Genomic DNA, 14,945 nt, shown 5'->3' with positions numbered 1-14,945 from the left:
TTAAGAATCTGCCTGCCAATGCAGGAGACACGGGTTCGAGCCCTGGTCCGGGAATATCCTACATGCCGCAGAACAACTAAGCCTGTGCACCACAACTACTGAGCCTGTGCTCTAGAGCCTGCAAGCCACAACTACTGAGCCCGTGTGCCACAACTACTGAAGCCCACGCACCTAGAGCCTGGCTCTGCAACAAGAGAAGCCACCACAATGAGAAGCCTGTGCACCGCAATGAAGAGTAGCTCCCGCTCTCCGCAACTAGAGGAAAGCCTGTGCACAGCAATGAAGACCCGAAGCAGCCAAAAATAAATAAGATAAACAAATTTATAAAAAAAATATTCAGGGCTCCCCTGGTGGCGCAGCGGTTGAGAGTCCGCCTGCCGATGCAGGGTACACGGGTTCATGTCCCGGTCCGGGAAGATCCCACATGCCGCAGAGCGGCTGGGCCTGTGAGCCATGGCCGCTAAGCCTGTGCGTCCGGAGCCTGTGCTCCGCAACGGAAGAGGCCACAACAGTGAGAGGCCCGCGTACCGCAAAAAAAAAAAGATATAGTTGATTTCGAAATGAGAACAAAGAGCTAGAAATTTCAGAATGACTATCAATGCTAACTTGTAAGGGCTAACTCAGTATTTTAGCACTTGACATATCAAGGAGAAGGTTATCATTTTTCTCCCCCTATGATATCTGAATCATCTAGGTCCTGGACTTGATTTCCCTATTCACTTTATCCCTCCTATTCTAAATAATTATGCACAGTTACCATATATTAAGTAGCTGTATGAAGCTGGTTAGCTAAATATTTCAGGAAAGTTATTTAACTTTCAAAAAATCCTGAGTCCTATTATTATCTTTCTTTTACAAATATAGCTAGAGAGGTTTAGAGATGTGAAGTAAATTGCCCACGGACACATACAACTACTAAGTAGCAGATTTTAGACTGGAACACAAGTAGTTTGACCTCAGGTCCAAGTTCTGTGGCCTCTTCATTGATAAGATAGCCAATTAAGTGTCAGCTGTGGGATCTGTTTTTTATAATGATGAGAAACTACTTTTTCTAAGTTTCGTGAGATAATGGAAACAAATGCTGACAATGACCCTTTGAGGAAGAGGCAATATAGTTGAGTAGTCAGCAGTTAATGTATATGTTCGCTGGAAACAAGAATTCAGATTCCAATTTTAATTCAAATGTTGGGCCTTCTAGATGCAGACTTTTTTGGTGTATAATTACTTACCTCTGCTAAGTCTTCAAAGCAACTTCCTACTAATGGATGGGGACTGCCTTCATCTGTCATTTCTACAGTATCTTCTATATGGCCCAGTAACTTTACACTAAGTTCATGTATATCCACTATACGGCTAAATATATTTTCTACATCCTGTTGGGATGAAAAACACATGAATTCAGTTAGGTGGTATAATAAAACAAATTTTGAGCCAGTAAGTCATTTTATAATCATGAAATTTAACATGGCAGATACAGTGAGAAATTTTAACAACTTACAAATATAAGTAAAAGACAAAGAATTCCTTTGGCAATGAAGTACAGTTTGCAAAAAACATTTCTCTAGGTCACTGGTTCTCAAACTTTTGGTTCTCAGGACTCCTTCACACTCTTAAAAATTATTGAAAACTCCAAAGAGCTTTTGCTTACTATATTAGAAATTATTTACTATCAACATTTACTATATTAGAAATTAAAACCAAGAAAATTATAAAACATTTAATTCATTTAAAAATAACAATAAAGAGTTCTTTTATGAAAAGTAACTATTTTTCTAGAACAACTAAAAATCTTAGTGAGGAGAATGGCACTGTTTTACATTTTTGCAAATCTCTAACACCTAGTTTAATAGAAGATAGCTGGCTTTTCATGTATATTTCTGCATTCAATCTGTTGTGATATGTTGCTTTGGTTAAAGCATATGAAGAAAATCTAGCTTTACAAAGACATGTAGTTGGAAAATGGAGGAGTCTATTCAAATAACTGTGGATACCCTTTTCTTTTTCTGCATAGTTTCTTCACTGAGATATGTCACGTACCATAAAATCCACCCTTTTAAAGTGTACTTTCACATATTCACAGCCTGTTCAATCGTCACTACCATCAAATTCTAGAACATCTTCATCACCTCAAAAAGAAAGGCTGTATCCAGTAGTAGCCCTCTCCATTCTTCCCCGACACACCCATCCCCAGTCTCTGGCAACTACTAATCTACTTTCTATCTCTATGGATTTGCCTATTCTGGAAATCTCATATATATGGAGTGAATATCTTTTTATGGTATTATACAAGTCAATAAATGGTAGCTTCTTAAAGGTTAGTTGCAACACAGAATCTGAAACTATATAAATTTTGCACATTAAAATCCACTGGTCTATTTTGAACTTTGAAGGGATGTTTTACCCAACTGTGATTTTGTAGTGGAATTGCTAGGTTGTATGGCTACCTTATGGTTAGTATTATATGAAATTACCAAATTCTTTTCCTAAATATTTATACCAGATTACATTCTCAGAAGCAATGTGGGAATTTTACATTCCCAAAAGCAGTTGCTCCACATGCTTTTCAACATTCAGTATTGTCAGTCTTTTTAATTTTAGCTTTTCTAATGAGTGTGTAGTAGTGTCTCATTATGGTCTTAATTTGCATTTTCCTTATGACTATTAATGTTGAGCATCTTTTGATGTGCTTTTTGGTCACTGGCATACCTTCTTTTATAAAGTGTTCAAATTTTTTGCCCACCTAAAATATCAGGCTGTTTTTCTTATTATTGAGAACTGCAAAAGTTCTTTATATATTCTGAATACAAACCCTTTGTTAGATATATGTAATTCAAACAGGTTCCTACAATCTGTGGCTTACATTTTAATTTTTCTGACAATGCTTTTCAAAGAGCAAAAGTTTTTTTCATTTTAATGAAGTCTAATTCATTAATTTTTAATTTTATGGTTCTTGATTTTTGTGTCCTAAGAAATCTTTGCCTATTCTTTACCACTTTGTTTTTAAACAACTTTATTAAAATATAATTTACATACCATGCAATTCATCCTAAAGTGAACAATTCAATGTTTTTTTACTATATTTACAGATTTGTGCGACTCAAAATCCACTCCTTTATTTTTTAATGTCTGCTCATTGCCATAACAGTGAGTGAATACCAGTCTCAGCCTCTGTTGTGAGCACCACTTCTCCATCAGTCACCTGTGACTATGTAGCTACAGTTCTAGAAATTACTAGAATGCAACTCCCTTAGACAATCTCCACTGTTCCCATTTAGCATTTCTCCAGGACCCAATAAGGTTGGTCTAATTACTACTATAAGATCAGCAGTCCCTTCTCTAATTTTCAGTTATTGGCACCTTCCTTTGTGCTCCCCAAAATACTGTTGTCATACTTCTGTTTATGGTAATTACCACATTGTATTGCAACTTAATTTAAAGTTTACATTTCTGTCTTGACTGGACTAAACTTGACAGAAGAACGGTTTTTTATTCATCTTTGAATCCCCATTGCCAAGTATGGCATCAAAAATATAGGCAGCCCTGATGAAGTGTTGGTTCAATGATACAAATGAGTCAAATTAAACATAGAAACCTTCCACCTAAACAAGACGTTTTATTCTTTGGAGTACATGGAAGAGTCTGTGAATTCATTTGTACTTACACAATCAGTCTAGTTTAGATTTTGTCTTTTAATTTCTGATGTTTAATTTATCAAAACTGTTGTAGCAACTTTATTTTTGATCACAGTCATGATGAATTAAATCCCACTACTTTTAAAAAGTGGACCAATTAGCAATCATGAACTATACAAATTCAGATTTGAGTGGTCATGTAAAATTAACAACACATGCAATGATATACATTTATTCAATGATACTTACGTTAGCTGAAAACAATTTTGAATTGGAGACAAAGGGCTCTCTAAAAACTTTTATAATTAAATTAAGTTCCCTTATGTATTGTCGAATTTCTGCCATAAATGCTTTTACCAAATCATAATAAGTTTGCTCTCCTGAGGTGGAAGGCTCTTCATCAGTTAAAGATAATATATTTATATCTTCTACATCTTGATGAAACATATCCATCAATACCTACAGTCAGAGATAGAAAAAAGTATAATAAAATATGAATCTGTAGTTCAACTTGAAGTGAAGCACCCTAAGCTATTATTTGAATACAGTTCTTAAATGATAATAAGCAGACACACAATTACCTCTTCTCGGATATAATGTCATTTCCCCCTCCACAGCTTCTCTAAGACAAAAATTCTACATCAGGTATCACAAACTGCCTCTTCCAAGTTCTCTGTCAATACAAGTATCTGTCTGTCTGTCTCTCTTGTTAACCGTGTATTACTTCTAATTTGTTTCCAAATCTTGTCTTGGATTTCTCTCTTAGTTTCCTCTGTTTCATAACCTTGACATCACCACTTCATTCCAGGGCCTCACATAATTCATATTTGAATAATTCCTACGTTTGTTGGTGATTGATCAAAATAAGTCCTGTTTTTTTCCAAGAAGTCTACTATTACTACTCTTGCTAAACCTTATCTTTTCCCTCCTGTGAACTTCAACATCATTATCCAAGAAGTCTACTATTACTACTCTTGCTAAACCTTATCTTTTCCCTCCTGTGAACTTCAACATCATTATCCCTATAACATAATAAAATATTTTATCTTGTATTACTTTCTGCTTGTTTCACAAATGTAAGTACCCTTTCATCAAATTTACAGTCTCATTTTATATTTCTCTTGCATCTCTTCTCTGTGTGAGCACGTACTACATACTCAGAAATATTTTATCAATTCACTTAAAAGTATCAAATATTTTATATTCATTGAAAAATAACTATTTTAAAATCAAATACTCATTCATTAAAAAATAAAAGCATCTGAAATCCTTCAGATGAGGTGATTTTTACATTCTGAAAAAACAAATATACTAAAATATATTTAAGTGGATTCAGCAATCAGAAAGAATATTCCGAATCAATAATAGTTGGAAAAAAGGGAGTGAAATGCTTCATCAGAAAATATTTTCTTTTCTGAAAACTCATTTTTATAAAATAAAATTACTGAGACAGTACAGCGCAATGACTTAGACTCAGATCTGGAGTGCACGTCTAGGCTTTGAAACTTCTCAGAAAATTCTAGACCAATTTCTTTATCTCTCTGAACTTCAGTTTCCCTTTTATAAAATGTAGATAAGAGCATCTACCTTAGAGCGATATCATAAGGACCAAATGAGATAAGTCGCGTATATGCTTAACTTTCAATAAATGTTTGCTCTTAACATAATCATAGTAAAACCATACAAGTAGTATCTAAAGAAAGCTAGGAAAAAAAAAACATAAAGAAAGCTAGGCAAAGAAATTAAACTCTCAAGAATTTAGTATTGGGTTGGCCAAAAAGTTCCTTCGTTTTTAAGTAAAAATAAAAGATACATTTTCACCAAGAAATTTATTGAACAACGTATTCACCCATTTTGTTCCACTACCTTCTGCCATTTTTCAGGCAACTTCATAATTCCACCTTCCCAAAACTTTTTAGCTTTTTGAGCAGAGAACTGTTCCAGGTGTCTTTTACAGTCATCCAGGGAATTGAAATTTTTTCCATTAAGAAAATTTTGTAAAGACTGAAATAAATGGAAATTCGAAGGTGCAATGTCTGGTGAATATGGCGGATGAATCAGAACTTCCCAGCCAAGCTGTAACAGTTTTTGCCTGGTCATCAAAGAAACATGTGGTCTTGCGGTATTCTGATGGAAGATGATGCATTTTCTGTTGACTAATTCTGGATGCTTTATCGTCGAGTGCTGCTTTCAGTTGGTCTAGTTGGGAGCAGTACTTACTGGAATTAATCATTTGGTATTCCAGAAGAGCTCATAATAGAGGACTCCCTTCCAATCCCACCATATATACAACATCACCTTCTTTGGATGAAGACCGGCCTTTGGTGTGGTTGGTGGGATCTTGCCCCACTTGCCCCACGATCTCTTCCGTTCCACACTGTTGTACAGTATCCACTTTTCATCGCCCATCACAATTTGTTTAAAAAATGGAATGTTTTAATTACATTTCAGCAGAGAATTGCAGGCGGAAATATGGTCAAGGATTTTTTTCACTTAACTTATGTGGAACCCAAACATCAAAGCGATTAACATAACCAAGCTGGTGCAAATGATTTTCAATGCTTGATTTGGATATTGTGAGTATGTCAGCTATCTCCCACGTGGTATAACGTTGACTGTTCTCATTTAATGTCTCCATATGCTCGCTATCAACTTCAAATGGTCTACCTGACTGTTGAGCATCATCCAGAGAGAAATCTCTAGCTCGAAATATCCCAAACCACTTTTGACACGTTTGATCAGTCACAGCACCTTCTCCATACACTGCACAAATCTTTTTTTGTGTTTCAGTTGCATTTTTACCTTTCTTGAAATAATACAGCATAATATGCCGAAAATGTTGTTTTTCTTACATCTTCAATATTAAAATGGCTACACAAAAATTCACCAATTTTGATAAGTCTTTTTTAAATGCATACTGAAATGACAGCTGTCACAATACAATCTAACAAAACTGTTTCAAATGAAGTTAAAGACAACTAAGCGCTACTAGAGAGCCATCTTACGAATGAACCTTTTGGCCAACCCAGTATTTTTACATTTTTGAATATTCTTTTCAAGTAAATCCATAATCTTCTAAGTCTTCCAATGCAAATAAAAATTTAAGAAATTCGCTAATAAGAGATTATTACTGTTATTAACCCTACATGCAGCAACACATAAAAGAAAAGCTACATGACATACTTAAACACATTTAAATACTATATATATAATACTTTATTTACATAAAGTGATATCTGGAGTTCTTGCCATTAGAGTACTAAAAGTATGTCCTAACAAACAATATACAATTTTATTCAGTCTAAGTAGTATGTTAGCACCCAGTAAGTCATGAATAAAAATTTAAGAACAAAACATATAGAGCTGTATCCTACCTTATCAGCACACATTGCCACTTTAATATCTTGTTTTGTAATTTCATAATGCCGTATATTTCGCACATAATTCCCCACCAGCTTCAAAATGTCTGCAGAAATGTATTCTAATACTGCTACTATGTAAACAGAAACCTGGTGGTCAATTTTATAACCTAGGACCTCCTGAAAAATTAAAAGAAAAGCATGTTTAAAATTATTTACTACAAATTTGACACACTGAGTTTTTAAAAAGTGTATACAGTTTAGCTTAACTTTTACTGAGGCGTGTGATTATCAACAGCATTTAATTTTAAGTAGTTCATCTATGAATAATATACATATTGCTATTTGAAAATGTAAACTAAGAAAAGGTAAGGCAAAATTACCTATGATCATGTAAAATACTTAAGAAGTACAGGTAAGTAAATAGATAATCCCTAAACTAGGAATGGAAGCCCAAGTTTGGGGGAGGGGAAAAATGCTCATTGTTACCTAATTCAGAATACCTGGAATTAAGAATGACAAATGAGGGTTTTTTCCTTTATGCAGAACAAGAGTTAATATATTATTGGTATCTGGGAATATCTACCATCCTTATACCTCTATCCTTCTTTCCAAAGGAACCTGGGCTTCCTAAAAACCCTAGTGGTACATTCATTCCTGGTATCTGGGCTGTTTCTATGGAAAAAAATTCATGCTATGTCTTGCTGAACAACAGTGGTTATTAAGGGCACATTAAATAGTCCTATTATTAGACTTCAAAGAGAGTATGGGCTTTTGTGGGGCTGACCAATTCCTATAGGAAAATAAATTCTATTTTGTAAACAATCCAATTAAGGAAAAAACCTTCAAAATAATAAGTTTACTTATATATTTTATAACAACTTTAAATGGAGTATAATCTCTAAAAATATTGAATCACTATGTTGTTCACCTAAAACTAATATAACATTGTAGATCAACTATACTTAAAAAAAAAAGTTTACTTATAAGTTGGGAACAGGTTGCATTTACCTTTAAGAATATGTAAAAACTATTAACTGTTTATAGTGATATGGATATATTAATAAATTGAAATGATACGCACAATTAGACCCTAAAATGCAACATTTAGAATCATTAATACAGCATGCACATACCTCAACTTGTTAATTCTCTTAGAATATAATTCAAAGTATGGCTATAAAAATCATGAAAAGAGAATTATAAAGAAGTGCAATGACTAACAGCTTAGTAATTTTCTATAACTTGAACTTACTTCCTCAGACCAGTTAGTAAGATATAGGTAGATATTTCTATTCAAACAACAAAGGACAAAACGTAACCTTTTGATAGTCTTAATCACCCAAGTGTTCAGTCTTAAATCTTGTACAAGATCAAACTGACGTGGATTTCCTAATGCTATTCACTTAGAGTCCTGTGAACTAAAAGTTGCTTAATCACCTTCTGCCTCAGTTATCTCATCTACAAAGTGGGGATGATAATAATTAACTCTGTTGAATAATAAAACCTACAGATAATGTATGCAAGCATTAGCATTTTACTTGTATTATAGTACACATAAAATTATTAATATCAGAGAAGTATTATTAAGGTTTTAATTATTATCATACCTATATTTTTGATGTGAGAGTTAATCAATAGTTTGTTCATTGTATTAAATAAAAAAGAAATCACATTATTAGAGTTCCCAGCAGTTATTTTTTCTATTAGTTCTGGAGAGATTCAACTGACTGACTAATATAAATGACAAATAGGACTAAATAGTATAGGTGATCTTTATGGAATTTTTGTTCAGAGATTACACATAGCCCTATGGCAGTCTCACAGAGGTCCCTACACGTCTAACTATGTGAAGGATTTATAGGGACACTTAGGTCTAGCCAACAAAAAAAGGAGTTTTACAAGTTCTCTTTGAGGTTCTATTAACATCTGAGATGAACAAAATCCACAATTATAACTTTTCTTAGTGCTTTCAATTTGCTTGATTATTACTGTTGGTATGAAATTACTTTAAGTCATGTTGTCCAACTTATAGTTTCCTATTATATCATCCCTCCCCATGACATAAATTCCTGGAAAAATTAAAACGAGAGAATGTCACTCTTCAGTTGACTCTATTATCCGTAAAACATACTCTTTGTGTTTGAAAATCATGGGTTTTATTTTGCTTTTAAAAGGCAAGAAGGCAGTATTTCAGTTTTACCTTTAACAAAGGATGAATTTTTTCTACTGGGAGAGATAAAGGGTTTCTTCGCTTCCTCTTTTCAATAGCCGACTGGGCATCAGCTATTGCCCACTTATCAATTGGATGAGGGAAACTTTTTTGAACACGTTCCTTGGAAAATAGGAAAATAACAACTAAGCAACAAATATATTAAATAGTGCTCTTCACTTACAATTTACTTTTAAAATCAAAGAATACCAAAAGCAGGCTTTCACATGTAGTATAATTTATACTACAAACATACCTAAGTTAAGAGAAAACCATAACTGCCAATGTACTAGTTTCTTAATTACGCAATTAAGAGACTAAATGTTCCTTCTATTAACTAGGGGAAAAATCACATTCTGAATTTCAACTTCACTGTGGTAAAGCTAATGACAAGAATGAGTAGATGCTATTTAAAACATTACTTATATAAAATTTCAAGGAACAAGACCTAAGCTTAAAAAGAAAATATCTAAATCCAGTTCTCATTTGTCCTTTATTTCAACACCAATTACAAACTAAAATAGCATTTTCTACTTGAAACTTCTAAGAATTTTTTCCTTTATCCATCATGCAAAGGTACTTGACTTCAAAACTATTTATAAATCATGGAAATCAAGGGTTTACATTAGTAACAGCAACTTTAATACACTGTAGCTTATCATTAGAGTTTGAATCTTCCACAGGTTATTAATTTTTATCAAGATATTTCATTTTAATCCAGCAGTTATCCGGTTAGAATTTCCATTGAAAGTGAAAGAACTCATGTAAAAGCTGAATTTCCCGACTTTAATAAACTAATATAATTCACTTCAAACAAAAGGTACTATTTTCATGCTCTGAAGTTTTTAAAATCCACTTTCAGTATACCATAATTAAAACCAGTAGAGGTCGCTATTACACAATTTTAACATGTATTTTAAATTGCTCCGTATTTAGTTAGTAATACATAAAAACTGTTTAACATCACTCCTGATTGTAAGTGTAAATTAAAAGTTTTGTCAATTGCTACTAAGATGGAAAATGAAAAAGATTGCTATGTGATATTCTGTGGAGGGAAAGGAAACATTGATTCCAGGACATGTTTATAACAAATTTATAAACTGAAAATAGTTTAACCCATTCAAATTTAAGAAATTTTCTCTTCATCTATGTTCAAGGATAAGTCAGCTTCTAAATATAAGAAGTGATCATTTTAGGGCTTCCCTGGTGGCGCAGTGGTTGGGAGTCCATCTGCCGATGCAGGGGACACGGGTTCCTGCCCCGGTCCAGGAGGATCCCACATGCCGCAAAGCGGCTGGGCCCGTGGGCCATGGCTGCTGGGCCTGCGCGTCCGGAGCCTGTGCTCCGCAACGGGAGAGGCCACAGCAGTGACAGGCCCGTGTACCGCAAAAAAAAAAAAAAAAAAAAAAAGTGATCATTTTAAATCTAATCACAGAAATTATTGTAGTTAAAAATGGAGTTTACAGGGCTTCCCTGGTGGCGCAGTGGTTAAGAATCTGCCTGCCAATGCAGGGGACACGGGTTCGAGCCCTGGTCTGGGAAGATCCCACATGCCGCGGAACAACTAAGCCCGTGAGCCACAACTACTGAGCCTGCGCGTCTGGAGCCTGTGCTCCACAACGGGAGAGGCCGTGACAGTGAGAGGCCTGCGCACCGCGATGAAGAGTGGCCCCCACTCGCCGCAACTGGAGAAAGCCCTTGGACAGAAGCGAAGACCCAACACAGCCAAAAATAAATAAATAAATTAAAAAAAAATGTGGCAAGTAATTGAGTTACTTTTTTTAAAAAAAAAAAAATGGAGTTTACAGACATTTTCAAATGTCTAGTTGAAAAGCTATTTGCTAGGATGCTACACCCTCATATAATAAAGGCAATACAAAGGTCCAAAATACTGGGGGAGTTCGGCAGGTGAAAAAGGACTAACAAAGGAAGAAGGAAAAGGGTGGAAAAGAATGTCCAAAACAAGAATTCTTTTCCTTTTTTCCAAATCAATACTATAGACTTGATAATCCAAAAATGACAAGAGATTTAGGACTAACTTTACCATGATTCCCAATTAAAAATTTCATACTGATGGGTTTAACCCATGGTTAACTGAATAAATGATTACAGACCTTATAATAGTATAGCCCTATGGCTAACATTTTTTTGGTGGGGGGGACCTCAATGCATAGTAAGAAATCTTAATACATTTTACATTACATTCTTGTATATCACATACATAGTACACTGGAACAAAGTTTCATAAAACAAAACCTTCTTTTACTATAGGCAATGTACTGATTTTTTCCTATTCATTTATAAAAATGTTAGTTGGGCATAAGGGGTGATGACCTAGAATCTAAAAAGCACTGCTGTGTAGTGGTGATAGAAAGCAGGAGAACAGAACAGAAGGTGAACTCAATCTAATAATTCTAAATACATTTAACATACATCTTTGAAGAAAAATCATCAGTAGAATTACAAGGCAAACTGTAGGCAGGGGTTGAGGTAGAAGAGAAAGAAAACAGAACAGCAATCCTTGCCCATCTCAATTTTATCAACCTAATTCTGAGTTTATCTATTGTTTTGAGAAAGAAGGGGAAGGAAAGTCAGGAATGCTAAAAGAGAAGGCAAGAAAGGGAAAATAATAATGATGAAGAAAACATTTTAAACTTACTTGTGTATTACTGGACTGTATATTTATGAGGTAATACCAAAGGTCATGGGAAAGATTAATAGGGTCAAAATAGATGCCTTGAATGTGGAAAGGCCAGACTGAAAGAAATACTTTGTATCTTGTAGTGGCAAATTTAATTACAATTTTAGAGCAAAATAAAATTTATTTTTATAATTATCTTATATAATTTAAGGTAAAGAAGCCCAAGGAGAAATGATCAATGAAAGATTCATGAATTAAATAAAGTCTATTACTCTTTCAAGATACTCTTTCAAGATGCCACTTTCAAGATTAATAGTTTTGTTTTAAATTGAGAAATTCCACCTTGATTGATATTTAGTGGCTTTGGGAAAAATAAAAGATAGAGAGCTAGGTTTGCAATTCAGCTCTGTCTCTTACTAGCAGAACCTTGTCTTTTCCTTTACATAATAAAGGTGTCTAAATAGATAATCTTGATGATCAATTCCAATAGAAACATTCTAGGATCTATAAAAATTCCTACACATGCACTTCAGTGTAAATATTCAGACCTGGAGGTACTTTTGAAGTGCTATTAATAGTAATAAAGGCTTAGAATGTGTAGAAGAATTTTTTTTTTCTGTCTAGAAAGGTAGAAAATACTGTGAAATCACTTGGGAAATCAAAATGTGAATGGCAAACTTATTAGAAATTACAAAGATTCTTTAGGATGTGAAGGAAAAGAAAGTTAAAGAAAAAATGAATGGGAAAGGAAATGCAAACTTTTAAAATTTAAGAATTCAGCTCACGGGGAAAAAAGTCTAAGATAAAAGGAAAGAGAAATAAAAGGGATCCAAATTGGAATAAAAGAACTAAAACTGTCACTGTTTGCAGATGACATCACACTCTACATAGAAAATCCTAAAGACACTAACAGAAAACAACTAGAGCTCACCAATGAATTCAGGAAAGTTGCAGGATGCAAAATTAATATGCAGAAATCTGTTGCATTTCTATACACCAACAATGAAAGATCAGAAAGAGAAATTAAGGAAACAGTTCCATTTACCATCACATCAAAAAGAGTAAAATACCTAGGAATAAACCTACCTAAGGAGGCAAAAGACCTGTACTTCAAAAATTATAAGACACTGATGAAAGAAATCAAAGAAGACACAAACGGAAAGATATACTGTGTTCTTGGACTGGATGAATCAATATTGTCAAAATGACCATACTACCCAAGGCAATCTACAGCATTCAATGCAATCCCTATCAAATTACCAATGGCATTTTTCAAAGCACTATAACAAGATTTTTTAAAATTTGTATGGAAACACAAAAGACCCTGAATAGCCAAAGCAATCTTAAGAAAAACAAATCTGGAGGAATCAGGCTCCCTGACTTCAGACTATACTACAAAGCTACAGTCATCACAACAGTATGGTACTCGCACAAAAACAGAAATATAGATCAATGGAACAAGACAGCCCAGAAATAAACCCACTTACCTATAGTCAATTAATCTATGACAAAGGAGGCAGAAATATACAACGGAGAAATAACAGTCTCTTCAATAAGTGGCGCTGGGAAAACTGGACAGCTACATGTAAAAGAATAAAACTAGAACGTTTTCTAATACCATACACAAAAATAAACTCAAAATGGATTAAAGACCTAAATTTAAGATCGGATACTATAAAACTCCTAGAGGAAAACATAGACAAGACACTCTCTGACATAAATCGCAGCAATATCTCTTTGGATCCCCCTCCTAGAGAAATGGAAATAAAAACAAAAATAAACAAATGGGACCTAATAAAACTTAAAAAGCTTTTGTACAGCAAAGGAAACCATAAACAAAATGAAAAGACAACGTATAGAATGGGAGAGAAAACATTTGCAAATGATGAGACTCACAAGGGATTAATTTACAAAATATACAAACAGCTCATACAGCTCAATATCAAAAAAAACAAACAACCCAATCAAAAAAAGGGCAGAAGACCTAAATAGACATTATTCCAAAGAAGACATACAAATGGGCAAAAGGCACATGAAAAGACGCTCAACATCGCTAATTATTAGAGAAATGCAAATCAAAACTACAATGAGGTACCACCTCACACCGGTTAGAATGGCCATCATCAAAAAGTCTACAAATAATAAATGCTGAAGAAGGTATGGAAAAAAGGAACCTTCCTACACTGTTGGTGGGAATGTAAATTGGTGCAGCCACTATGGAGAACAGTATGGAAGTTCCTCAAAAAACTAAAAATAGAGCTACCATATGATCCTGCAATCTCTCTCCTGGGGATACATCCAGAGAAAACCTTAATTCAAAAAGATACATGCACCCCAATGTTCACTGCAGCACTATTTACAATAGCCAAGACATGGCATCAACCTAATTGTCCATCAACAAATGAATGGATATAGAAGATGTGATATATATATACAATGGAATATTACTCAGCCATAAAAAAGAATGAAATTATTCCATTTGCAGCAATATGGATGGACCCAGAGATTATCCTACTAAGTGAGAAAGACAATTACAATTATATGATATCGCTTATATGTGGGATCTAAAAGAAAGAAAAAAAGACATAAATAAACTTACTTCCAAAACAGAAAGAGACTCACAGACACAGAAAACAAACTTACGGTTACCAAAGGGTAAAGGGGGTGGGAATGGGGATAAATTAATAGGCCGGGATAAACATACAAACTACTGTGTATAAAACAGATAACCAAGATGCAAGAGGGAAGAAATATGGGGATATATGTATACATATAGCTGATTCCCTTTGTTATAAAGCAGAAACTAACACACCACTGTAATGCAATTATACTCTAATAAAGATGTTAAAAAAAATAGATAACCAACCAACAAGGATCTACTGTATAGCACAGGGAACTATACTCAGTATTATGCAATAACCTATAAGGGAAAAGAATCTGAAAGAGCATATATATATACACACACACACACACACACATATATATATATATGAAAAAAAAAAGAGTCCAAGAAAGCCTGAGTTAAATGAGAGGAAAAATCTATCAGTGTCCTAAGAAATTAAAGTTGGTTAAATACAGGACACACAGGCGAGAAAGGGAAA

At 34.1% G+C, this 14,945-nt stretch overlaps 1 protein-coding gene across 2 annotated transcripts in view; it reads right to left on the bottom strand.

Annotated features, from left to right (window-relative positions):
* SOS1 (SOS Ras/Rac guanine nucleotide exchange factor 1) overlaps positions 1 to 14,945 on the bottom strand; it is a 157,337-nt gene that overhangs the window by 63,022 nt on the left and 79,370 nt on the right. For both annotated transcript variants that reach the window (XM_060168550.1, XM_060168551.1), the window contains exons 3-6: positions 9,195 to 9,326; positions 7,007 to 7,171; positions 3,882 to 4,091; positions 1,230 to 1,373 (exon numbers count right to left, since the gene is read on the bottom strand). In XM_060168550.1, the coding sequence (XP_060024533.1) occupies positions 1,230 to 1,373; positions 3,882 to 4,091; positions 7,007 to 7,171; positions 9,195 to 9,326 (651 nt within the window). The remainder of the gene's footprint in view (positions 1 to 1,229; positions 1,374 to 3,881; positions 4,092 to 7,006; positions 7,172 to 9,194; positions 9,327 to 14,945) is intronic.

This window comes from Lagenorhynchus albirostris, chromosome 13, assembly GCF_949774975.1.
Source record: "Lagenorhynchus albirostris chromosome 13, mLagAlb1.1, whole genome shotgun sequence".
NCBI lineage: Eukaryota > Metazoa > Chordata > Mammalia > Artiodactyla > Delphinidae > Lagenorhynchus > Lagenorhynchus albirostris.
Note: the sequence above shows the minus strand (reverse complement) of the source record. Positions and strands in the feature narration are given on the sequence as shown.